This window comes from Erinaceus europaeus, chromosome 20 (genome assembly GCF_950295315.1).
Source record: "Erinaceus europaeus chromosome 20, mEriEur2.1, whole genome shotgun sequence".
Lineage (NCBI taxonomy): Eukaryota > Metazoa > Chordata > Mammalia > Eulipotyphla > Erinaceidae > Erinaceus > Erinaceus europaeus.
This window is the reverse complement of record NC_080181.1, coordinates 10,717,431-10,744,332: the sequence shown is the minus strand read 5'-3', so window position 1 is coordinate 10,744,332 and position 26,902 is coordinate 10,717,431. Positions and strand designations below refer to the sequence as shown.

The window sequence follows — 26,902 nt, the reverse complement described above, 5'->3', positions numbered from 1 at the left end:
TCCTATCTACTGAGTCCTCCCCCAAGAATTACAGGACACACATTATCAATCACTGTTAAACACTGACTTGTACCACTGTGCTTCTTTGGTGAAACAATAACTTTGAGAATTAGCGTTTCCTGTTAAAAATTGTCTCTGCTTCTGTCTGGTCCTGTGATGCCTAAGATTCTAGTACATCAACTTTCTGTAAAGCCTGCATATTGGCCAGGGCCTAGCTGAGGGTTAAATTGATACCTCATTATTGATGTTTGTTTGCTTTTTCTCTTGTACCAGGCTCTCATAAATTTTAGAAATAAATGAAAATGCTTTAGTTCAGATCCCAAGAGGATTTTCCCCTGCAGCTGATTTTACTATAATATATAGCTTAATATAAGACTTGACATTCTGAATACAGTTAGTCTTCAAAGTGGATTAGGGTTGCTGTGCTTTAGGCACTTCCAAAGCATTAGTTGCAATATATTGCATTAGCTTTAGCAGTTGCTCCTCCTATAATGAAAGGGATAGAAAGATCACCCGCTTGAATTGAAAACCCAAATGCCAGCTTTTAACTTTCATTGAGTGTGATGGAGATGATAATTGAATGGCAAAACCACTCCCATTGTTAGGAAGCAGTGAAGCATTCTCTGCCTCCTTTGGAAGAGGCAACCACAGAAATCTGAGATAGTGTAGCTAGAGAATCCTATTCAGACTAGTAATAATAATAGTGATCATTATCATAATTGTACCGATTGTTACATTTTCCCACCTCGCTCCTTCTCCACAGACCTTAAAATCAGTCCATGTTTATTCTGAGCTAATACACTGACCTCAGTCCTTTTTCATAACATGTGCGCGCGTGTGTGTGTGTGTGTGTGTGTGTGTGTGTGTGTGTGTGTGAGAGAGAGAGAGAGATAGACAGACAGACAGACAGACTAGGGAGTTACCAAGATGATAAATGGATGTGGCCTATTGGCATTGTAGAGATGGAGTGGATTTTTGTCATGCTCTGTAGTTTGTGTATGATGTGTCAATACAATGCTTCTCTTACTGTCTATGGTGCATTATTATATTAGTGATAAAAATGTGATGCTTATACACTGCAGATGAAAAAATAAGATAATTGCAAATTTTCTTAACACTTTTTTTTTTCTGTGCTGGAACATGTGTGTAGTGCTTCCTGTGGATTGCCTTGTCTCATATATTCAGGAGACGGGCACTGTGGTGACCAATCTGATTTTTCACATGGGTTCACTGAGTCACTGTGAAATTAATTTACTAGTGCATGATGGGTCCAGGATTTGGATCTAGACATTCTGATTCCAGAACTTTTGTTCTTAAGAGCCAAGTCATATTGCCTCTCGTAAAGAAACACATTAGTGAGTATTAAAAGCTGAATCAAGTTGGAATATATTCTGTAAATGTCAAGGATGAGCAAATATGTCATTGACAGCTAATATGTTCAAGATATGTGTCTGCACATCCAATCTACATATTTCTTTCACACAAGTCCTGTAGTGAAAACAAATAGTTCATCTATCTATATCTATCTATCTATCTATCTATCTATATGCAATAATTATATATTCTAGGTGCCTGAATGAGTTTTCATGTCAGGGACCAAACTTAGGACCAAGATGTTAATACTAAACGTTGAAAACATTCCCCCAAGAGGAAAACCAGGCAAACCATGGCAGAATCTAGTGTCAGATTTTCCTGTATGAATCCCAGCTCAGCTGCAGACTATCTGTGTGTCTTTAGGTGATCTTTCCAAGTTTTTAGGTGACTTTTTTCTCGCTTGAGAATTAGAACACCAACTAACTTATTGGGTTGATTTGAGGATTAAGATTATGTTGATTCACAGTGTGTAATAAATTTAAGCCAATCTTACTATAGGTGTGTTTGGCTGTTGATGTTGGCTTAATCTAGATAAAAATTCTCTTCTCACCTTCAGCATAGAACCTGTGTATCAAAGTTATTCTTTGTAACAGTACCTCTCAGAAAACAATTGTTCCTGGAATCTGAGAAAAAAAAAGCTCTTACTAGGTATTAAAGTCTTAACTGCCAATCAAATGGAAACATGGAAACCTATTAGCTTAGACATTCTGCTGTGGTCCTGAGGTGGCCCATGGAAAACAGACCTAGGAAGGATGAAGTAGTTTTAATTTTAGAAGTATGTGGCAACCTCAGTAACTCAAAATGTTCATCAAATAGAGGTTTCTTTTTCAGAAGTATGTGGTAATGTGCTTCTGGACACAGCTTTCCATAATTAATGGATTAACTTTTTACCTCTGAAGCACAAAAAATGGGTTAACAAAGGAGTCAAAGAGTGGGCACTTCTTGACCTACTTCTCGGTCCATAGAATGTGGAGGTGGACTTCCTCTGAGATATTTTTCCACTTTGGAGCTCAAACAAATGCTCAGACATTTAGGAGGAATTAAATTATGGCTTGATGCTAGCTTTATAATCCAGGCTGCACAATCCTCTAGGCAGGAAATAAATGGAATATTACTTTGTTTTGTGGAGTGTAGAAGCAGCACCAGAACTCCAGTCTGCCTAGTCTTCCTGAGGTGATGTTGGAAGGTTGGCCTATCTGGAGATAAGGAGGAGAAATTCATAACAGAAAGAGGATAGGTTAAACTCTGATTCAGGGTGTTTTCTTAAGAGTTGATAGATAAGCTGCAGTGTTCAAGTGCTTTCTTGGCTCCTTTCTGGAATTGTTCCCCCAAAGATTCATAGTCCAAACACTGTTACCTAAGAAACCTAGCTTTTAGTTAATCAGGAATGAATGTTCTGGACAAAGAGCACTGAGGGCCCAGATGACTTTTCTTGAGACCTCTTAAGTGGTGTAGGCTAAAGTATGATGAGGTACTCTAGGGTATGTATGACCAGAGGCAGAGCTATCCCTTGGGAGACCACGAGGCTGCGACAGTCCAGGAGCTCAGTTTCTGTATCTCCAGAAGGGCATTGCTGGAGGGGAGCAATCTCCAGAGAGCCTGAGGCCCAGAAGCTGATTACATAGTTCCATCGTCAGCTTTCATCTGTACATTCTCTTTCCTTTCCTGAGCCTATGCAAGGTGTAGGCCTGTGAACTTGGCACAGGATGACAGAGATGAATGGAACATAAATCTTGCCTTGATGACAGTTATGGTCTGAGGAAAGGGAGGAAATGAGCACCTACAAGTTCTGTATGATACATGGTGGAAAATGAGGTGTTGAAAAGCAGTGTGGGGAAGTTGCCCCAAGGTTTTCTTTGTACCAGGGAAGATTTATTTGACAGACTATGGAGAACAATCCCAAAGGAGAAAAGTATGTGAAGTAGTTATAAAAATGCCAGTAGAAGAGCATGAAAATGTATGGGTTTATCCCAGAGACGCAGAGCCTATGGAATATTCTAGAACCATAGGTCTGATGCTTCTGAGAGCTACTGGTCTCCTCAATGTGAAAATGGTTTACAGGATCAGTCTCTACTTGAACAATACTGGAACACTGCCTAACTCAACTTATCTTGGGAGGTGGGGGAGTTATCAGTATCTCATCACTAGGAAGTGGAGGCAGTCTCCAGAGAGATGGAGGGAGGCAGAGAGGGTGGGTGAGGTGGGGGGGGGGGATTTATGCACAAAGACAGACAAAAGGACAGAAGAAAGAGAAAGAGGCAAGGTCATCAGGATTTCCAATGGAACCAGTGAGTGCTGAGTGGTTGATCCTTGAATTAAACTGGGGAGATTTTATTAGGATTGGAGTGGAGCCCAGTGTTCTGGTTCCAAGGTCCAAGATGCAGGAGGTGAGCTTGCACAAAATGAGATCATGTGACCTAGTCTTCAAGAAAGGAGACTTTAGTCTGACTAGTGAGATTTAAGCCCTTGTCTTTCTACATCCTGGAAACAGGTTAGATCTACCATTTCAAAGCTGAGATAGAGTATGAGGACCAGGGAGAAGCTATGTTCAGTGGTCTTTTGGTGATCACTGAAGCTATGTTTCAGCAGGATGTGGGAAGCCTCCTCTTTTAAGCATTCCAAGGCAGTGGGGTCTCTGCTGCCCAGTTTCTAAGAGGCTAGTGGTTTTGATGAGGACCTGCATGAGGCATGATGTGGACCATTCTGAGTAACGAGAGCCCTGAGGCCCCAGTACTCACAAACCCCTGCTGACTCCCCTCAGCTCTACAGTTGACCACTAACAGGTAAGAGAAATTAGACACATTTGTGTGCACCAACTCATTAGTTGAAAATGAAAACCTGTTTACAGGCTCTAAATAAGCCACTAAAAGTAGTTTTTGCAAGTATTTCTATCACATAAATTCTAAATATTTGGGATAGTGTTTCTTTCTCTTAGATTTATTTACTTATTTATTTATTATATGAGAGAGACCAGACTATCATGCCACCATATCTGGTGCTGAAGATGAACCTATGGATACAAATGCAAGTTCTATGTTCTATCATCTAAGTCACCTCCCTGATTGCAATTAAATGTTTTTTAAAGGAACATTCAGAATTAAAAAGTAACTCCTAAGGAAATTGGTATTAACTTTGTGGTGTTAAAATTAGGATGTAAAGGGAAATGTAAAACAGGGAAGCAAAACTAAATCTAACCATTTGCAGATTTACAATTCTAAAAATTAATTTATTTACCAAGTTGGAAATCAGAATCTCCACTAAAAATATGAGAGATAAATAGTTGAATGTCAGCTGAAAAATATATTTTAGGAATCAACATAGAGTAAGAAAAATAGTTAATAGGAAAAGTATTGATTTTAAATTCAGAAAACTTGAGTTTAAATCAAATTGACAAAGTTCTTAATCTCTCTTTGCCTCAGTTTCTCCATCTCTAAACTAGGGAAAATGATATTTAGCTCAATTTTTTACTGTGAGACTTAGATGAAAAATTATTATACCTTGTTTAAGAATTACTCAGTGAAGCTGAAAATTTCTAGGACATTGGGACCTTTCTAATCTTTGCCTGACTGAAGCAGAGTCTTCATTTGGTTCAAATTCTCATTATAATGTATTCGCTTGAATTGGGAGGGCATGAGCATGTGAGTTGCTTATGTACAGACATACTTTTATTAAGTTGTGGTGTTGGTGTTAAGTTTTTTATAATTCATGTAATGTTTAAAATGCATCAAGGATGTGTCTCACATAAAGGAATGTTATTTGTGTAAAGCAGAAAGGCCTTTCCAAAAGCAAATAAGCATTCTATTATACCTTTTGTATAATCTAAATGTTTGCATTTTAGGATTAGTTCTAGTAAGGTATTTGTGTTTGACTAACTTCTTGCTCTGAGTGGGTTTATGAGGGAATTAGATGCACACAGGATGTGTTTTGGACTTCTTGCTGAAGTTTGTTTTTTAATTATTCTTTGAAGTCAAAGTAACCCTACAAAGTAGTACTGGAATAGTTAAGAACAAATTTGACCAAAAGATGATTGACTTACAAAAGGTGGTTTCAATTCGAGCCTTATGACTTTGGTCTAAGATTTATCTTTTCAGTGCCTCAGTTTCTCATCTGTGAACCTATATAGGGCAGAGTGGAGGAAGGGTGGATTTTGGACTAGATATCTAATGTTTATCCCAAGTCTGTGATTATCACTTAAGTCCCAGTGTATATCAAGGGAGCTATCAGGGAAACAGAACTCATTATTTTCCTTGAAATGTGGAGAAACAAAGCCACTTTCTGTTCAGTGATACATTTCATGTTTATATGGGTATGTTTCATGTTTATTTGGACACTGAATTATTCAACAGTTGGCCTCCTCATAGCATGAACCTAATTCCGAGTGATGAATTGGGTACGTGTAAAAAAACAGTCTGTTTTTATGAGTCCGTTTGTGAAACAAGTGATTTATAATATATGAATGATCATTCCAACTCATACATTTTTTAAATCTATATTTTCATACACTAACATTTCTCAAAGCAAAGCAGACTTTTCCAGTTCGTAGAATGAGAGCTACAGTAGAGATTTGAGAGATCACCTAGCATAACCAATCTCCAAACTCCAATTTCAACATACTTAAAATACCATACAGTCACTAAATCTAGGCAAATGGTACAGAGTATGAGTCCCTGGAAGAGGGGTGGGTAGCAAGCACTCATACTTTCAAGTCTAGGGACAGCTCCAGGGCAGAGTGCATCCAGATTAGAGGCAAAGGTCAGATCCTGACAAATAGGAGCATCCCACAGTGCAGCTTCCATTAAGGCAAGAGTTCATGCCAAATGCAGAGTTTTAATTGAGTTGATGCTGGCAAACCACTTAGAATCGTATCTGGTGCATAATAAGTTCTCAGTGAATATTAACTTTTGTGATAAAAACAAATGCAGAATGTTGCAGAGATGAGTTATTTACATTTGCTCCCCATTGACATATCCCTTACAGAAAAGTTGACAATTCAGAGTTGATAACAATAGTCCAGAACTGGAGTCCTGGGTTTGCCCCATAGAAACCTCCAGCCAGCGCTTCCTTCATTAGCTCTTTCCTGAGAGTCATTGCAAAACAATTGCAGGTTTTTGTCTGAAAGGTGTGCAAAAGCTAGTAGTCGCTCACTCCCCACCCAAGGGGTTGCAGACAAGCCACTGTACCCTATCAGAACAGTCTAAATTGATTCAGTATTAGCTTCCAGGGTAATAAATTACGATGACTCTGCTCAATCCCAGAAGTAGTTTGTAGCACACTGCTCCAAGCATCTCTACTTCTTTGGGTCTCAGTTTACCTGTCTGTAAAAAGTGACTGTTTTTCTGAATGGGGGGGGGGTGGGCTGACCTGAGTTCCTGTTTGAAACAATTTCAGGTGGCTACTTTAGCATTCCTAAGTAGTCATTGCCTAGAGATTTGGAATCCTTTTTTTAGGTGAGCAAAGTGCCCTACTCGTTGAGTCTCAGTCTTTGCATTCAAAGTCCTTTATCATCTGTGAAGCTTCATCTTTTAAATTATTTATTTTTCTGTTTACTAGAGACAGAAAAACTGAGAGGGCTGGGGAGAGTAGAGAGGTAGACAGAGAGACAGACACCTGCAGCCCTGCTTCTTGTGAAGCTTTTCTTCTGCAGGTAGGGACCAGGGGCTTGAACCTGGGTCCTTGCACACTATAACATGAACACTTAACCAGGTGCACCACCACCTGTTCCCTGAAGCTTCATCTTTTAATGTGTGATTTTAGAAAGAGCCTATAAAGTCCTGTGCCTCATTTTCTAATCTCTTAACCAGAATGAACAGTGAGATAAAGTGAAGGTTGAACCAGATCTCTGAAATCTCTGTTCCATCCTCCCAGGCTTTTGTGATGACCCAGATGTAAACTCCTTCAGGTCATACTACTGCTTTTGCACACTCTTCTCTTTAGCGACTAGAGCATAATGCTCTCAAAAGCGTAGTTGAATGGCTGAGTAGAAGATTTGTAGCATGACCTCTTGCTCTCACCTTATAGTCAGCTGAACATTTTGATCCATCAAAATTTTTATTAATAGCTGGGAAAGTGACTTGAATATGCAGATTTCATTTCTTATATTCTCATATAACTGAGAAGCACTCTGGCCCCATAAATACATATTTTACCATTAATAAAAATAAAATACTAATGTGAACACAGGTGCTTAGTAGAGGTCATGTTACAGTAAACTTCCTAAGATGGCCCATGGAAATGCAACTTCAACTGACCATTATTCTAGGCTTGCCCCCATTTCTGCTAACTTCTAGCAGACACCAAGAAAAAACCTCTTGCTAGTCAATCAGGAGAATCACACGTATCTTTAAGGATTATTCTTAGTAATAGGTGAACAATTTTTACAGAAGCTTTTCAGAAACTCTTTATAGGTACCTAGTATTTTATTGTGCTTCAAGTCTGGGCATATTCAGTACTTTTTTGATTGATTTGCTAGATTAGAAGGTACACATCCAAGCTTCATTTTTTTTTTTTTTTTTAACCAGAGCATTGTTCAGCTCTGGCTTATGGTGGTGCGGGGGCTTGAACCTGGGACTTTGGAGCCTCAGGCATGAGAGTCTGTTTGCATAACCATTGTGCTATCTACCCTCTGGCCTCAAATTTTTTTTTTTTAGCAGAGATATAGGCAGAGATCCATATTAAATGACATAACGACACAGCTGTGTTCTGTTCCTCTGAAACATAGCATCCACCAGTTTTGTGCATGTGCACCTCCCCCCCCCCCCACTTCTCTGTCTCTCACACACACACACACAGATGCCTCTTATTCCTGCCGTGCCTTTTTCTGGGAACAGCAGTGTAATGTGACAGCCCCATACTCACTTCTTCCTATTCTATAACTGTAGCCATTGCATTTCTTCTCTAATTCCACCACTGAAATCCTTCTATCTGACACTACTAACCAGCTCATTATGAAATTTCAGGGAATTGTCTCCAACATCACAGCATTTGGGCACCTTTGATCTTACTAAGATATAGTATTGGAAAAGCATGATTTTTAGTTTTAAAGACCTTAATCTATGCTTGCACTCATTTTCAACTTAACTATCTATGTGAGCCTCGGAAAGTGACCTTCTAAAATCTCCCATCACTCTAAAAATGGAATTTTTTTCTTTAAAAAAAATTTTAATTAGTCAATTAATGGTGGTTTACAAGATTATTAAAATTGAACTTTTGTGTTCACTTTCTCAGGGATGTAGGGAGCAGTATTGGCTTTTGTGTGTGAAGCGTTTAGCCTGTTGCTGGATTTGCAGTCTTCATTTAGTGAATGTGGTTTCCTCCATCCCTTACCTTCCAGATCACCATGCCCCGTGGTGTTCTCCCAGTCTGCATTTTCACAGGCTTTTCTTTGCCTGTTTCTGCTCATTGCATTTCCCCCTATCCTATTTCAGACTTTCTCCATTCCTAAACCACTAGCCATGCTGATAGTTGATATTCCAAAAATACTGACTGATGGGCAGTTTTCTAACAGACCTCTTTATGGCTCATCTTTTGCTTCTCTAGCAAATACTTCACACCGCCACAGACTGGGAGTTTCTTTAATTCCAGGCCTATGCCAGCCCTGCCCCATTTTTTGGGAGGAGGGGCAGATTTCACTATGCCTAGGCTGATTTTTTCATTCTTTTTAAAAAATCAGAGAGAAATAAAGAGAGATACCACAGCTTCAGCGCTTCTCCAGAGCCCCGGCACTTCCATGAGGTGCTGGGGCTCAAACTCAGGCTAAACTTCTGTGGAATAGGCAGCAGAGGCGGTGAATCGGAAGGCCTCAAGAGAGTTTTTTCCAACCCCACTTTGCACAAAGATTGCCACTGCAAGATTAGGGGACAAAAGTGATGACTGTGTTTGCCTTTGTATGCTGGTATCAAGGACTGGGGCTACTGAATGTTGTGCAAAACATTCCTCTTAGATTTTCTGAACCTTTTGATGATCAGTTAAACCAGGGAGGCTTATCTGGAGACAGTCCTTCTCCTGTGGGGACGTCATCAGTCGTCACTCACCTTGGCCTTGCCAAAAGCCAGTACAGCACATCAACCTTGTGTATTCCCTGAGGCTGGGTGGCCTTGCTGGCTCACTGTCCTTGGGAACCAAGCCACCCTGAGTCTCACAGCATTGCTCAGAAGGAGGCAGTGTACATACTGTGGGTAGTCAGCAGTGGCTTTGTTTAACTTGTTTTTATCCAGCCTCCTCCACCCTCCTGTAATCATACAGATTCCATATGATTTCCTCTGACTTCTGTAGTCACTACTTCCCTTAGGAATTAAGGGGAACAGGAGAGGAAGCAGGAGTTAATGAAAGGGATGGACAGCAGACACCAGGGATAGAGCCTCAAGCTTATTCTCCCCAGGTCCTTACCCCACCATCACCTTATTAACTGACCCGGGATTTCTGTTGCACCATGCAAGATGGCAACACTGCTTGCAGGTTACAGGGAGTCTTCAAAGTGCTGGGGACCAGAAATGGTGTCAGTTGAAATGGACTTTTTGTTAGGTAAAAGGGAATTTTCTTTTTTAGAATTTAATTTTATTTTTATAAAAGATAAAGAGAAGGAAACTTAGGGGCTGGGCAGTGGCAAACCAGGTTAAGCACACATAATGTGAGAGCCAGGGACCCAAACAGGGGTCCCCACCTGCAGGGGGATCGCTTCACAAGCAGGTCTGAAGGTGTCTATCTTTCTTTCTCCCTATCTTCCCTTCCCCTTTCAATTTCTTTCTGTCCTATTAAAAAAAAAAATGGCTGCAGGAGCAGTGGATTTGTAGTGCAGGCACTGTCATCGATAACCTTAGAGTCAAGGAAAAAAAGAGAGAGACTCCAAAACACCAATTCATCATCTGTGGCACACACCAATGCTTGAACCCAAGCCTTTTTGTGCAAAACTTGTGCTCTACCACTAAGTCACCTCTCCAGCCTCTGAAGTGCTTTTGAATATTTTACTTATTTATTTTATGAAATATATATATATATATTTATATACACACACATACCACAGCACTGTGCAGCTCTGGCATATGGTAGTGCTGGGGATTGAACATGGTACATTGGAATCTCAGGCATGAAAGTCTTCTGCATAACCATTATGCTATCTCCCCAGCCCTACTGAAGTGCTTTTTTTATATATATATATAGTAAAAGGTTTACTGTATTTATTTCACACAAGAAAGAGTTTCAGGTGACAAGGAGAAAGGAAGGGAGAGATAAATAGATGACTGCCAAAGTACCAGTTTGTGCATGTGGTGATGGAGATTGTACCAAGAGCCTCAGGCATGCAAGTTCTGTGCTCTGACAGCTGAGTTATTTACCTTCATTGTTGGAGGGGTTTTTTTTGTTTTTGTTTTTTTTTTTTTTTGAGAGTCTGTATCTTGCAGTCCCACACTGGGAAGGTGGACATGGGGCCTTTAAAAGATAATCACTTTCCTTCTCTGCCCCTAGCTAGGCTCCAGTTACCACTCAAGATTGTCCAGAAAGCCACTCTCTAATCTCCCTGGTCACGTATTCTAGTCCTTACCTTACCCCCAGGAAATGTTTATCATCTAATGTGAATCTCCCACACTGAGCCTCCACAAACTCATTTCCTCTTGCTCAGCCAGGAAAGGAGCGCCAGAGTATCTACCAGGTCATCCTTCATTTCATGTCAGAAGACATTTAATAACCCTGCTCTCACCACACCCGTCACAGTCAACCTACTTCCAGCTTCCTTGAGAACAGCCACACCATCTCAGGCATGCCACTTTCTGTCTTCTTCTTTCTCTTAGAGTCCCTGGGCCAGTCTTGGGTTTGACCACTTTCAGTGTGGTGTGAGAGAGGATCTGTAGCCTTCTCCATGCCAGCATGGGGATCTCTGTGGCAGGAGTAGTGTTGGAGAGGAGACTTAGTGTTTTTGTCCTGGGGGTTGCCTCCTTGGCATCCCTGGGACAGTGGCTGGTGGGTCAGGAGGGCCAGTCCTTCCACCTCACACTCACTCAGATGTGCGCTCAGGAGAAATCTTGCTTCACAGCTGCTATTTTTCACTGAAGTTCTGTCCTGGAAGTTTCAGCTAGATAATAGGCTGCCATGTCCTTTGTGGGGCTCCAGAAGAAACAGACAGGTGTTGGGTGTCTTATGTCTGCAGGAAAAGGAGACTGAACTGCTGAGAATAAACAGTTGCTTAGTAATACGAGTGCCTTTCATTTAAAGTCATAGGCCTGGTGTGGGGTGGGGGAGGGGTGCCCAGGTTGTTCTGGATGCCACCTGTTTGGGAGGGCTGGAGGTGAGGTCAGAGACTATTGAGGGCCAAATGTGAAAGGAGTAGGGAGGAATATAGTGCCCGAGACTCTGAGACTTGGAAGTGGAACATCTGTGGTCCTGGTCCCCTTAAACTCCTCCACACCCCATTTTCTTTGGGAAATTGTTTTTCAGGACTTTTCCATTTCTTTTCTTCTTTTTTAAATATTTATTTATTTATTCCTTTTTGTTGCCTTTGTTGTTTTATTATTGTAGTTATTATTGTTGTCATCATTGTTGGATAGGACAGAGAGAAATGGAGAGGGGAGGAAAGACAGAGGGGGAAAGACAGACATCTGCAGACCTGCTTCACCACTTGTGAAGTGACTCCCCTGCAGGTGGGAAGCCTGGGGCTTGGACAGGGATCCTGACGCCGGGTCCTTGAGCTTTGTGCCATGTGTGCTTAACGCTCTGTGCTACCACCCGATTCCCTCTTTTCCATTTCTACACTTGTAATATAACTACTGGAATTGAAGAGTTATATGCCATTTTATGATAGACCCGGCTAAAGTCAGGGCTCATAAGTCTGCTGCCAGCAGGATCAGTCTCCCACAAAGCATTTTGTGAGATTTTTGTGCCCTCTACCTGTGTTAAACTTCTGACTCTGTTATTGTCATGGATTAGCTATCATTATTCATCTTTGACCTTGGATGAATGGTTCTATCAGTTTATAATCAGTTATAACATGAGGTGAATCATATCTATTCGACCTCATTTTTGGATTCACTGGGTAGATAATATATTATGTATAAAAGTCTGTTAAGAGAATGTAGAGGCTAATAGGCTATGGGAAAAAATAAAAGAAGGAGAAGCTGGGCTCTTCCCTCAGTGACTATGTAATGACTTGCACTTGCAGGACCTTTCATATTTCAAAGCAGTGTTGTATTTATGAGTTTATTGACAGTGGGAGAGTGACAGAAACAGCTGGGGTGGGGAATATGTTTCCTAGGGTTTTACTTACTTTAAAACAATGTTTAAATGTTTAATTATTAGCAAGAACGAGCATCTGCAGTGCTAGGGATCAAACTCAGGGCCCCATGCTTGCAAGTCCTAAGCTCAGTCTCTGTACACCCTCCCAGTCCGCATCTATAGGGTCTTATTGAGTGCCAAGGCTGTGGCTGAAGAGAAGCAGGTGGAAGTGAACAAAGATAGAAGCAGACACTCTGGGACCCTGGATATCTGCTTCCCTCCCAGGGGAAGCCTTCCCAGTTTTGGTTTGGAGGTGTTCCCTTCGGCCAGGGGAAATGGCATTCTCAACTACTACTGTACCCTAGACTTAACTGAAATCTCATAGGATTTTAGATTTTAGGTCCATAATTTATTGCTGGTGGAAAGTAACTAACTTATGTGGGAAAAGGAAGATGGTGCATTTTCTTCCTTTGAAGAGGTGCACATTTAAGTTTGCAGTGTCTGCCATAAGGAAGACTGTTCCCTTTATGACTCTTCTTTTCTTTTAAAGTACCCATTGAAAATCTTCTGACTCCTGTCTTACAGACCTTCCTATTTTATTTAAGAGATGTCTATTTATTTATTTGCCTCCAAGCAACGGTGGTGTATCCGTGCTTCCCTTCTGCCCAACCTTTCCCTGTACCTCTGCCTGTAAGATGCGTAAAGGAGCACTGACCTCAGAGGCCTTTTGATGCTTATGTGCACACACTGAGGACGAATAATGGTTAGCATTTTGCCCTGAGATCAAAGATGGCAGGTAGCCTGGAGCCCTTTCTGACAGTTCAGTCAGGGAGGACTGGTTCCTTGAACTGAGAAGTTACAAGATCCCAGCAAAGCTCTGTCCTTGGAATAAAGTCAAGGCAGTGAGCAGTTCCTTGGGGCCCTGATTCCACTCCTTCCTGAATTAGGAGTTATAGCCCAGCCTCCTTGGCACTCCTGGGCCTGGAAGACACCTGATGGGAAGGGAGTAGAAGGGAAGGGATTTATCCTTCCCTTGTCAGGTCCAGGAGTTAAAATAGAGCAATACCAAACTAGCCAGATATAGAGAAGACTTGGCAATAAGACTGTTTCCAGGAGTCAGTCATAGGTGGGCCTTGGCCTTGGGGCTTGAGTATCTGTGTGTGTGTGTGTGTGTACACACACACACACACACACACACACACACACACACACACACACACACAGCATATCTCACTCCCTCACCTCTGTCCCTGGCCTCTTGGAAGTTGTGTAATGTTACCAAGATCTGCATTCCCCTCTGTGTGTCATCCCAGGGCATGCTGGACCCAAGGCCAGCTGTCACACTGGATGTTTTGCTGAACTGCAGGAACATCTTCCCTTGCAGTGAGTTTCTGTGATCTCTAGGAATGTGACTTTCCCTCAGCTACAGGAAAGCTGCAGCATGTGTCCATGGTCTTCCTCCTGGCACAGAAGGTGGCGCTCAGGTGGACTGGACTTAATTAATGGTGCACTGCCTTGGGCTCCTGTGGGTCTATTCAAAAGCCCCCATCTCTGTTTTGGTTCTTGAATGCAGGCCTTGCTGGAGAGGTAAATGCAGGAAGGGAAGAGAACGGACAAAGGACTCTGCCCCCCAAGCTGGGCTGACTCAGAGGCAGGCCTGCCAGCACCTTAGCAAGTGAATTCACTCTAGGACAGTCTCTTGGGATGCCTGGGGGGGGGGGGGGGAAGGGTTCTTCCTGGGCCTAGAGAGTGGGATGCTCCAGGACTGGTCCAGACCTTCTAGGTGCCATGACTGGGACTCATACTTGTGACCCTCGTTCCTGGCTCGGGAAGCAGAATGGAAGCAGTCCAGTGCCCTGGAATAGGGGCGGGGCTATCATCCTGTGTGTCCTGTGTCTGTCCTTCCTTGGTATATACCATGTCTGCTGTCCTCAGCTTGTTCCACAGGAGAACTGCTCTCTCCTTGCCATTTTGGGAGCGGTCTCTAGGATCCTTGCCTTCTGCCTCTGACCATGCTCAGGCTTCCTGTGTTCCCACCACCCCCCCCCATTCAAAAAAAGCCCCATTTCTTAGGACAATGGGACCTTATCCCCTCCCCCATATCCCCTATTCTGAGTGGCCTTGGAAAATGAGGGCTGGGTTTGTAGGCACCTCCCTTACCCCTTGCCACCCCAGAGCAGAAGGGGAGGGGGGATTTAGAGTGGGGAAAGCCGCCAGGCCAATGGTGGCTTGGAGAAAGTTTGGTTTGTGATCCAGTTTCATTAGGCTGATTGGAGCAGCCTTTGCCCCCCCTCGCCCCCCGCCCAGTCCCGTGTACAGTTACACTCGCTGTCGCGGTTCCGTTCGCCCTTTGGGGCTGGAATGACCTCCCAGCACGCTCCCCCGCCCCCCCCCAGCCCCCGCTCCTCCTCCTTTTTTGTTTTTATCCAGCATCTTGCTTCCTCTCTCTTCTTCTTTCTCTCCCTCCCCTCCCACCTCTGCCTCTTCCTCCTGCTCCCTGCAGCTCCAAGCCGACTCTCCAGCCCCGTGTGCTGCCGACCGCGAGCCGCTGAGAGTTGGCCGGGCTGCCCCCTGGGGCCAGGGAGCGCAGGGAGCCGCGGAAGATAAACAAGCGGGCGCCGAGGGGAACCCCGGGAGGGGCCGGCTGCTGGCAGCGCTCCCGCCGTGCCTGGGTCGCCTCGCGGCGGACAGACGGGGCGAGCCGGCGCCGACTGAAGGCGGCAGAAGGCATCCGCGTCCCGGGGAGCCCGCGCCCCGGCAGCTCGCACGCGGGGCTTCCCAGCAACAAGGGGCGGAGAGCGGCGCCACAGGGGCTGGTGAGCCGGATCCCGGACCCCGGACCCAGGGAGCGAGACAACTAGCTGAGGGCGCCCGGGGAGCGCAGAGACAGAGGAACCCATGCCCGCGGCCAACATGATGGAGAACCTGCAGCCGCCGGCCCTGCAGGTGCCTGAGCTGCAGGGCGCGCCCGACGGCGGCCCGGTCTGGTCCAGCTCGTCCACCCCCACGCTTCGCCGCCGGCGCTTCAAGATGCGGCGCATGAAGAACGTGCAGGAGCAGAGCCTGGAGACCGGGCTGGCCCCCGGCAAGGAGTTCCTGCAGCTACCGTCCATCGAGATCACGCCCTCCAGCGACGAGGACACCCCTTGGTCCAACTGCTCCACGCCCAGCGCTTCCCCGCGCCGCAAGCGCTTCCTCCTCCGCAAGTGGCTGAGGGTGAGGGAGCGGAAGGAGTGCAGTGAAAGCAGGTAGGTCCCCGTGCTGCCTGCCTTGCCTTCTTCCTTCTCCAGAGCTATCGGGCATCCCTGCGGGATCTTCACCCAGGAAGGCTGCCCATGGCACTGCAGCAGGTAGTGCCACCGTTTTCCCAGCCAGGGACTTTCTGTCACTTAGTCCATGTGCTTGGGGCTCCAGGCTGCCTGCCATCTTTGCTCTCAGGGCAAAGTTTTAACCGTATTGGTCCTCAGTGTGTGCACGTAAGCATCTTTCTCCACTCACAAAAGCCCTTTGAGTTCAGTGCTTCTTTACACATCTTACAGGTGGAGGTACAGGAAAAGGTTACGGTTTTAGTCATTCCAACGATAGTTTTGTTTTACTTATTTTGCCTACAGTGTTATCTCTGAGGCTCGGTGTCTGCACAGTATGAATCCACTGGTCCAATGGGCACATTTAATTTTATTTCACGTTATGATAGAAAAAAAAAACAAAACTGAGAGGGTCAGAGGATAGAGAGGGAGAAAAAAAGAGAAACACCTGCAGCATCACTCGTGAAGCTTCCCCTTGTCGTTGAGGACCTGTGGGCTTGAACGCCATCCTTGTGCATGTGTATTCTACCAGGAGCACCAGCTCCCAGCCCTCCCGAATGCTATTTTAAAACTTCACTCCAAGGCTTATTATTTTATTTCTGGTCATGCCAGGCTACCATTCGTAGTGTACACGTGCAGAGGAGGTGGTGGAGTATTCCTGTTGAGTGAGTCACACTTTTTTTTTTTTTTGGCTCCAGAGTTATCACTGGGGCTTGGTGCCTGCATTACAAATCTACTGCTTCTGTGGCAATTTTTTCTATCTGTTTTGGATAGGACAGAGAGAAATTGAGAAGGAAAGGAAAGACAGAGAGGGAGAGAGAAAGAGAGACACCTGCAGACCTGCTTCACCACTTGTGAAGCGACCCCTCTGCAGGTGGGGAGCCGGGGGCTCAAACCGGGATCCTTGCACAGGTCCTTGACCTTCCTACATACTGTGTGTGCTTAACTGGGTGCACCACCACCCGACCCCCCAGAGTCTTCTATCACAGAGACATGTAAGTCAGGTCTACACTAGTGTATTCTGTTCAAGTTACTTTTCATTGACAGAGAGGAAGAGAAACAGAATTCTCCCTTCCCACTCTGTGGTGTGGAGGATGGACCCCTGAGCCACCTCCCCAGCTCTTTTTAAGATTTTATTTATTGATTTATGAGAGAGAGAGAACCAGACGTCACTCTGGTATCAACATGTGCTGTTGGGGGATTAAACTCAGGACCTCATGCTTGAGTCTCATGCTTTATCCACTACGCTACCTCCCAGACCACCCTCCCTAGCTCTTGCAGCTACTTTTTCACCTCAGAAAATGTGGCCTCTGAGTAGTGGGAAAATTCCCTTCTTCTAGGTAGAGAATCTGTACAGGAAGTCATAGGCCAGCTTCCGCAGTCTGGGCCAGCAGGTGTGGTTGAGGGAAGCCCTTTGCTGGGTGGGAGGGTGGGCAGCCCTTAGTGACTCATAATTACACAGACCCTACCATTTGCTTTCAGTTCTAGGGCCCTGTCTCTTAACAGTCATCTGTTCTGTGTGAGGCCACTTTGTCTAGGATTCTTTTCATGCACTTCAATTCAACAGGTATTTAGTGTACTTGTGAGCTTTTCTGATACCTTCTAATGTTGGTGTAGTAATAAAGGAGTAGAAAGCAGGTGGGGTAGAATGTGGGGATGTGAAGAAGACGAAAGGAGACTTGAGTAAGAAATTAAAAGTGTGGTTTTGTAACCAGAGAGGTGGCACGGCAAGTAGAACAGGGTAGAGTGCATGCCTGGGCTCAGTCTCTGCTACTGCAAATGACCAAGCAGTGCTCTGCTCTCTCTCTTAAAAATAAATCCTTAGGGGAGTTGGCGGTATCGCAGCGGGTTAACTGCGGGTGGAGCAAAGCTCAAGGACTGGTGTAAGGATCTGGGTTTGAGCCCCCCCCCCCCACCCCCGGCTCCCCACCTACAGGGGAGTCCCTTCACAAGTGGTGAAGCAGGTCTGCAGGTGTCTATCTTTCCCTCCTCTCTCCATTCCTCTGTCCTATCCAACAACGAAGACATCAATAACAACTACAACAATAAAACAACAAAGGCAACAAAAGGGAATAAATAAAGAAATAAAATAAAATAAATCCTTTGGAGGGAGGAGGGGTGGGGGTCACTAGAAACCTGGTGCAAGATGGTGGAGGGTATTTTTTAAATTGGTGGTGGGTGTGGTGCACAGATACCTTTCACAGGGAGACATGAAATGGTACTTATATGGGCAGGGGTAGATAGCATGATGATTATGCAAAGAGACCCTCACATGCTTGAGGCACTGAAGTCCCTCATAATTATGTATCATCATAAGTCAGAGCTGATCAATGCTCTGGTAAAAGAGAGAGAGAGAGAGAGAGAGAGAGAGAAGAAAGGGAAGGTATTTATGTGATGCCAAATGTATTGTAAACCATTATTTCTCCAAGAAAGTGATTTGAAAATAAATATATAAATCCTCAGCTGAGGAGTCAGCACAGCCCATTAAAGCATAGAACATAAATGCCTGGGGCCTCAGGTTGGATATCTAGTGCTACAGAAGTCAGAGCTGAGCAGTGCTCTGGTCTCTTTCATAAAAGTAAATAAATAAATAAATGTTTCAAAAAGAGAAAAAGCAATCTTTAAAAGGAAGTACAAGTTTTACTCTTATTGAGGTTATGGAACCTTTGGGAAACAGATGCTGTTTATGCCATGTGGTACCATTTGTACAAGAAGAGAAAGGCTTCTGATAGGAAGAGGCTCAAAGCAGCACAAATACAGAAAGGTAGTAGAAAACAGCAGGTAAATATGAGGTCAGGGCATGGGAAGAGGGTATGGGGCCTCTGTGGACTGAGGCATGAGAACAGGCTGAGCCATGTGTCTTTGAGGCAGAAGCTTAACTCTGAGCCTCCCAGAGTGTCTCTTCAGGCTGCACTGACTGGATGTGGTTATCCCTGCAGGACCAGAGTGGAGCTTTGTTCTGGGGCTTTTTGTGCACCCAGGGATGACAATCCTTTCTGTTCTGTTACTTCAACCTGCTGCCTTTTTCACAGATTATAAAGAAATGGAGCAAGCATGGTGGGAGCCGATCTTGAATTAAAGTAGCTCATCATGTTAGTCAGCTTATCCCCACAGATGTGAGGGACCCTAAAAGAGACCCTTGTTTGACCTGGAGATTCTGCTAGAGATACTGAGGACATACTGGCTTGCTGACCAGGGTGGGAGGGGGGTGGATTTGGTTAGCTTTAAGCATGGCTCATTTTGAGAATTGTTAAACAGAAAGAGAGAAAAATTTCAAAAAGAGTTGTCTAAGGGTGTGATGGAGTCTTCGTTTTGTTGAAGAAGGGATCATAGTCTTAAAATCAAGAAGGGTTTCTACCTCTCAAGTATAATTTAAGGGACTTCTTTTGAAGACTATTTGTACATTTGCAAAAAAAAAAAAAAAAAAAAAAAAAGCAGACTCTGGGTTCAAACCCTAAATTGTCTGACTCCAGTCTTACTGTTGCAACTGTCTACTCCTGGAATCTCTTTTACTTGTAGCCAAAATAAGATACCATTATTTTAGGCCTTGGAAATGGAAGGATTCCTGGAAAGAAAAGAAGCACTCATAAGTACCCAATAAGATGCCCCCAGAAAGAGCTGGTATTTAAAGGAGATATGCTACAAAGAATATTGGGTCTGAAGTTGGGCTTAAATTTGTTTCCTGTCATTTATTGGCTCTTGCTCCTTGGATACCTCATTTCTGTCTATTTCCCCTGTTGGTCTGTGGAAGGGAACATCTGTGAGGTAGGGGTGTGTGTGTGTGTATGTGTGTGTATGTGTGTGTGTGTCTAAACAGCTGTATGTGTAGTAACAGTTTATAAAGTTTGTGCTGGGATTATGGTTACTGTCCCATGAGTAACTCGCATGAGGGGATGTGTGTGAAGGGATAGGATTAATTCCTCACGTGTCCCAGAGCAACACAGGAACTCCTCACCTATTACTCAGTCTGGGATTGAAGATTGAAAAGTGGCCCTGCTGGTCTGGGACTACTGGATATTAGCATTCCTGGCATCTTTCCTCTTCACATTTCCATTCCTAATAGCAGCCCCTCCCCTTCCCCTTTGGCCAGCCATGGAATCCTAGTTTATGCAGAAGGCAAGAGGCCTAGAGTTTGTGGGTTTTCAGTGCACAAAGCTGAAAATCTCTAGAGGATCAGGAAACATCTTTCTTCTCCTTAGGAAGAAGGAAGTGGAGAAGACTATTAATGCATGGGTTGGGGGGCAAAGCACTCAGGACCACAACACTGAAACTCTGTGTCCAGTTTTGACTTTTTTACTGTAACATCTTCACTGACACTGTATGTGGTCTTTCTTGATGGTCCATGATGTTTGTTGATGAGTAACTGCCATGAGAAAAGGAGTCCTTTTCCTTTACTGTTGGAGTAGAATTCTCTTATTTATGAGTCAGGGAAACTCTTCTGGAGGAGATGAGTTCAGAGGTGTGTGTGTGTGTCCGTGTGTCTATGCATGTGTGCACACGCATTTTATAGAGATGCCCTTCTTTAATGCCCTTACAGTTCACTCATTTTAAAGTGCAAATTTCAGTAGGTTTTATTATGTTCATAAATATGTACAATTTGCTTTGTAATTTCCAAGCATTTTCTTTCTTCATTTATTTTAACCAAAGCACTGCTGGACTCTGGCTTGTGGTAGTGTTGGAGATTGAACCTGTGACCTCTGGGGTGAAGATCTGAACATTAAAAAAAGAAAAGGTTGCCTATATATTTTTTAACTCAACACCTACCCCCCAGCTTTTGCCATGAGCCTGATTTTTAATGGGTAGCAAAGTTTTGAATGGGACCAGATACCTATTGGTGAAAGCAGCTGAAATGAATAGGTTTGTGGGTCATTGCCATCTCATTGGGGGGTATGGAAAAACAAGGGTGGTGAGGTGCTGAACTGAGAAGCTATGATTTATGCTAAGGAACTTTATTTTCAATTCACCAGTCCACAAAGATGTATTGAGATCCTGTAGACAGGATACTTTTTATACAAAGAGGATGAGCTCTATGGGACATCAAGGAGGTTCCAGAACTTGAGATATGTGTTCAGCATAATGTTTGAGGCCATTAGTTCTTTTTTTTTAATAATTTATTTCTTTATTGGGGAATTAATGTTTTACATTCAACAGTAAATACAATAGTTTGTACATGCATAACATTCCCCAGATTCCCATTTAACAATACAACCCCCACTATGTCACATCATCTTTCATGGACCTGTATTCTCCCCACCCACCCACCCACCCCAGAGTCTTTTACTTTGGTTTAATACTCCAATTCCATTTCAGGTTCGACTTGTGTTTTCTTTTCTAATCTTGTTTTTCAGCATAATGTTTGAGGCCATTAGTTCTTACTGTGTTCTGGATGCACAGTGAGATAGAGGCAGAAGCCTGTCCTCTTCATCCAGCTATTTGGCTGGAAACTGGTGTCCGAGCCACCACCAAAGATAGAAGACACTGCATTGCTGCATTCTGAGCTCTCTGAACCCAGAGGTCTGAAGTCAATGGGTTGAGCTCTTAGAATTAATACACCTGGGGGCCAGGCAGTAACGCAGTGGGTTAAGCACACAAGGCATGAAGCACAGGGACTGGTATAAGGATCCCCTGTTCAAGCCCCCCACTCCCCACCTGTAGGGGAGTCGCTACAGGGGCAGTGAAGCGGGTCTGTGGTGTCTATCTTTCTCCCCCCCATGCCCCCACCTTCCCCTCCTCTGTCGATTTCTCTCTGTCCTATCCAACAACAGCAGCAGCAATGGCAACAATTACAATAACAACAAGAACAAAGGCAACAAAATGGGGAAAATGGCCTCCAGGAGCAGTGGACAGCAATAACCCTGGAGGCAAAAAAAAAAAAAAAAAATTAATACACCTATGTCTTCCTCAGTCCCTTGAACAAAAATGAGTCAGATTGATAATTTGCCCAAAACCCAAATTGATCTGGAGTCTCAGAGCCCTTTCCTAGCTTTCTGGACCATGAGGGAAAGCCAGAAATTAGATGGCCTCCTATCTTCCAGAATGACACCATTGTTGTCCTCCCCAGTGTGGTACAGAGCTAACAAGGGCCGGAGCAGATGTGGGCTTCTGGTTGCAGGTTGTCCTCTGAGCACATGGAGGCACTTCTCTGCCCATCTCTCTGAAACACCCACTTTCTGCCTGGCTGTGTGCTCTGTTCCCTGTGAGTCTTCTGTCCCCTCCTGGTCTGTGCAGTGCCCCTATCCCATCATGACTGCCCACAGCTACAATCTTTTAGTCACAACCCTCAGGTTTCTCCACATTTGTCCTCAGATGGGGTCCCTCCCTGAGTGCCTGCTGAGGAGCCAGCCTCTAGAGCATGAGGGTTGGCAGGTAATGAAAGTGCATCTCTAGTGTGGTCACCTTCATTATTCACCTCTGCAGGAAGTCTTGCTTCCCTTTTTTCTCTGCTTCTAGAGGAGTTGGGGGTGGGGGCTGGGGATGCAGCTTGCAGATGTTTCCCCCTTCAGCTGTGTGTGTTCCCTGCCTTGTGGGAGAAGCACAGGGAGTCGGGGGCAGAGAGAACACAACTACTTTTTTTAACACAAAGAAGCAAATAAATGCATTGGAGAAAAACAATTTGAATTTGTCAGTGAGGGGGCCAGGTGGTGACACCTTGTTGAGCACACACCTTTTCCACGTGCAAGGACTGGAGTTCAAGTCCTGCAAGGGGACACTTCATAAGCAATGAAGTAGTTCTGCAGGTGTCTTTCTCTCACAACCCACCCCCTGCATTTCTATCTGTCCTACCACATTAGAAAAAAAAAAAAAAGAAAAAAAAAGGCCACTGGGAGTAGTAGATTAGTAGTGCTAACACCAAGGCCCAGTGATAACCCTGGTGCCAAAAAATTAATTTGTCAGTGAATTAAATAAGTGATCGTACAGGACCCACCAATTAAACCAGAGACAGTCTCTACCACAGTTTGAGGGCAGGGGCACTCTTACTGTGACAAAGGTTTTTTCCAGGTGCCTTAAAGACACAGACCATGTCCATTTCTCAAAACAGACACCCCATGTGGGGGTTTCTGATTTAGCAATCTGACTTTCAGAGATTAACTTGCCCCCATCAGACTGAAGCAGGGTTGAAGATTGAATCCTGTTCTTCTGACCTCAGAAACTCAGCTGTTACTATACATCTCCATGGCCAGGAGATAGCTAGTCTTTATATGCATGAGAGAACTCAGAGATGTGGAGGGGAAGGTTCTGTGGAACACAGGACTGAGGTCAGAGGAAGAATGAAGAAAAAGGAGGAGAGATGCAGGCCTGCATGAATTGCTCTGAGAATCAGCCAACTTTTAGCTGCAGATGTGGTTTCCAGATTCAAAAGGTCTGTGGAAACCAAACAGGGAGGGAGCTCCTAAGGTGAACTGGCACTTGGGGAGTTTCCAGGTGGTTTTGCACTCAGAAAGTGCCAGTTACATGTCACATAACAGGATGTTTGGGGAAGATTGATAGGTGATAAATAGCACTGCTCTGTGTGGTTGCTTGCTCTCAGGTTCTGTCTGTCCACCTGTTGCTGGCCAGTGAAAATTGCCTCAAGGGTAACTCCAGCCTTTTCATTAAGGCACCTGAATGGCTAGGCTGCCAGCAGGGACTTTCTCCTTCCTTCCTTCCTTCCTTCCTTCCTTCCTTCCTTCCTTCCTTCCTGTCTTTCTCTCTCTCTCTCTTTCTCTCTTTCCCTTCCTTCCTTCCTTCCTTCCTTCCTTCCTTCCTTCCTTCCTTCCTGTCTTTCTCTCTCTCTTTCTTTCTCTCTTTTCCTTCCTTCCTTCCTTCCTTCCTTCCTTCCTTCCTTCCTTCCTTCCTTTCTTTCTTTCTTTTGCCTCTAGGGTTATTGTTGGGGCTCGGTGCCTGCACTATAAATCCACTGCTCCTGGAAGCCATTTTTCCCATTTTGTTGCTCTTGGTCTTGTTGCCATTGCTGTTGTTGTTATTGAATGGGACAGAGAGAAATCGAGAGAGGAGGGGAAACAGAGAGGGGGAGAGAAAGATAGACACCTGCAGACCTGCTTCACTGCCCATGGAGCGACCACCCTGCAGGTGGGAAGCAGTGGGGGGGGGGCGGGTCGAACCAGGATCCTTAACACCAGTCCCTGCACTTCCTGCCATGTGCGCTTAACCCCTGCACTACTGCCCAGCCCCCCGAGACTTTTCTTTCTGACCCCAGTGGGTGAGCTGCTGCCCTGAGCATGTGCTTCCAGGCTAGGCTGAGGCCCAGAAGCCTGAGTGGTTGCTGGGCTGCTATGTGTACAGGAGCTTCATAATGTCAAGGACTTTTCCTGAGGACTTTTCCTCTTGGAATTGTTCCTTCTATAACCACAACGAGTGACTTGCCAGGGACTGTCATACCAGATGTAAAACAGATGCCACTTGGCCTCATCTGGGGGCTGTTGTGCTAACCCTCTGTGGCTCTGGAACCTGGACAAGCCTTCCTTCTCTCAGTGAAGTAGTCACACTTCCATCAAGGGTATAGACTGCAGACTGAATGAGAGCCCTCTGGTGGGAGGAGGGAGGCAGAATGCTCCTCTGAGCTGGTAAAGAAAGATGGCAGACAATGGCCTCTCAGACTCCCTACCCTGGTCACTGTGGGCAGCCCTGTGCCACCTCAGAGAGGGGGGAAGGGCTGGTGGCAAATATCTCCTCTGTCTGCAGACTGTATTTTCAATTGAGAGACTACAGTTTACACCCATCTCCAGGAAAATGTGGCTGGCTAAGAGTAGTTGGTGAAAGGGGAGAGGGCAGGAAGATGGGTGGCTTTTTCATATGAGGTCCCCATACATTATTTCCCCCCATTGACGAAAGGGTGGGAAGCTCATTTTGCTGCCTCCCTTGTAGGGACTGTGATGGGGCAAGGGTCTGGCTGTTCAGACCTGAGTTGTAGATGAAGTAACAGTGACAGATCTGTGTTATGGTCTGGAGGGTCAGGTTGGGGCCAGTTTCTGTCACATCTCTGCCATCTCTGCAGCCATTGTCAATCTCTCATCTTAGCACATGGTTGTGGCAATGCCTGTCCCCACCTGGTGCCCCAGATGGTACAAACAAGTTGACCACAGAAGCTGTTGGTCTGCGTGCTTCTGGTTAACATGGTTCCTCCAAAAGTGAGGGGTTAAGTGAGGGGGACTGGACAAACAATGCACATCCCCCTTGACGTGTTACCCTTTCTTTTGCAACTATGGGAAAAAAATTGCTTGAGAGCCCACTTTAAGGGAAGGTGAATTGTATGACTCAGCAGTTATGAAAATGGAGGACAATGAGTGAATTAGTAATAGATTTTTTTTTTTAGTCACTCTAATGGTCCTCCAATCTGTTGTCTTAAGATTTTGTATTTTAACTATAAGATTTATATATTTTTATGAAACACATATGCTCTGGCATATGTGGTGTCAGGATTAAGCCCAAGGCCTCACACATGTGAGGCTTGTGTACTGCCCAATGAGCCATCTCCTGGCTACAAAATGTTTAGATTTTAAAAATCAGGGGGTTGGGCAGTGGTGTATCTAGCTAAGCACACATATTATCATGCTCAAGGACCCAGGTTTAAGCCCATACTCACTACCCATAGGGGGAAAGTTTAACAAGTGGTGAACCAGTTCTGCAAGTGTCTATCTTTCTCCCTTTCTATCTACCCCTTCCCCTCTCAATTTATTTCTGTCCTATAAAATAAAATAGGAGGAAAAATGGAAGAAATAAAAAAAATCAGTGAGTATTATGTATGTAACAAAATAGATAGTTTATGTAACAGTTTTATATCACAGGGAAGAGAAAAATAGCTTGTTGTTCTGCTCTGCTAACTAAACCATTAGTAGCATGTTGATGGATTTGTCCCCAGGATTTTTAAAAAATTTCTTAAAATGGAAATATTTCTTTTTCATCAGTCCTTCTGTTTTTGTTCTTGTAAGGGATTGCATAGGTCCACAGATGGAAAACAAGTAAGTCTGAGAAATAGGGGGTGGGGTGGGGGGGAGGAGAATTTTGGGGAATTCTCAGGGTGAAATGCTTCTCCAAAGTGGGATAAGGGCCCACTCAGAAAAGATTACATGTAGCTTCACTCTCCCTCATGTTTTCACAACCAGACATACCTGGTTGGTCTAGCTCAACCCCTCAGAACAGACTACTTTGATTTGACAAGTTCTTGTCCTCTAGCTGGGTCACTGGACTCTGAAGCACTTTCTGACATTTTAGTGGATTCTCAGGGTCTGAAGGAATGATCGACCCAGTCTGGAAAAGAGAAATTTCCCATGAGTGGTCATCCCACTTCCGGTTATCTTGTCCATCTCCAAAACTCTCTCCCTTTACACTGTCTGAACTGGAAGACGCTTTGAAGAGGGTTAAACCGGGAACGGCTGCTGGCTATGATAACATCACCTCAGAACTCATTCTTAACCTGGGCCCCGCGGCAAAGAAGTGGCTCACTACATTCCTGTCCCACATCTTGGAATTCGAATCTATGCCCAAAATTTGGCGTCATGCGAAGATAATAGCAGTTTTGAAACCAAAGAAAGACTCAACACTGGCCGCCAGCTATAGACCAATTTCTCTCCTCTCCGTGTGTTACAAACTCCTTGAGAGGCTGCTTCTGTCACGTATTTCTCCTCTCACAGAGAAATTCCTATCACCCGCCCAGGCTGGTTTCCGCCCAGGAAGATCTACCTGCGAACAAGCCCTGGCCCTCTCAACTTACATTGAAAATGGATTCCAGAAGAATTTAAAGACGGGTGCTGTCTTTGTTGATCTCACAGCAGCCTATGACACGGTCTGGCACCGTGGTCTCCTAGTCAAGATCTCAAGATGCCTGCCTCCATGGGTGGCCAACACTACATCATTTCTTCTCCAAAACAGAAGATTCCGGGTGCATCTGGGTGACAAGTCTAGCAGATGGAGACTTGTCTCAAGTGGCCTCCCCCAGGGCTCTGTTCTGGCTCCTACGCTATTTAATATTTACATCAGTGACCTTCCAGAAACTTCTTCAAGGAAGTTCATCTACGCTGATGACA

The 26,902-nt window shown here is 44.6% G+C and overlaps 1 protein-coding gene across 5 annotated transcripts in view; it reads left to right on the top strand.

Annotated features, from left to right (window-relative positions):
• Positions 1-4,091: 4,091 nt before the first annotated feature.
• GRAMD1B (GRAM domain containing 1B) overlaps positions 4,092-26,902 on the top strand; it is a 205,319-nt gene continuing 182,508 nt past the window's right edge. For all 5 annotated transcript variants that reach the window (XM_060179857.1, XM_060179855.1, XM_060179856.1 and 2 more), the window contains exons 1-2: positions 4,092-4,157; positions 15,077-15,821. In XM_060179857.1, coding sequence (XP_060035840.1) covers positions 15,472-15,821 — 350 coding nt within the window. In that variant the 5' untranslated portion in view covers positions 4,092-4,157; positions 15,077-15,471. The remainder of the gene's footprint in view (positions 4,158-15,076; positions 15,822-26,902) is intronic.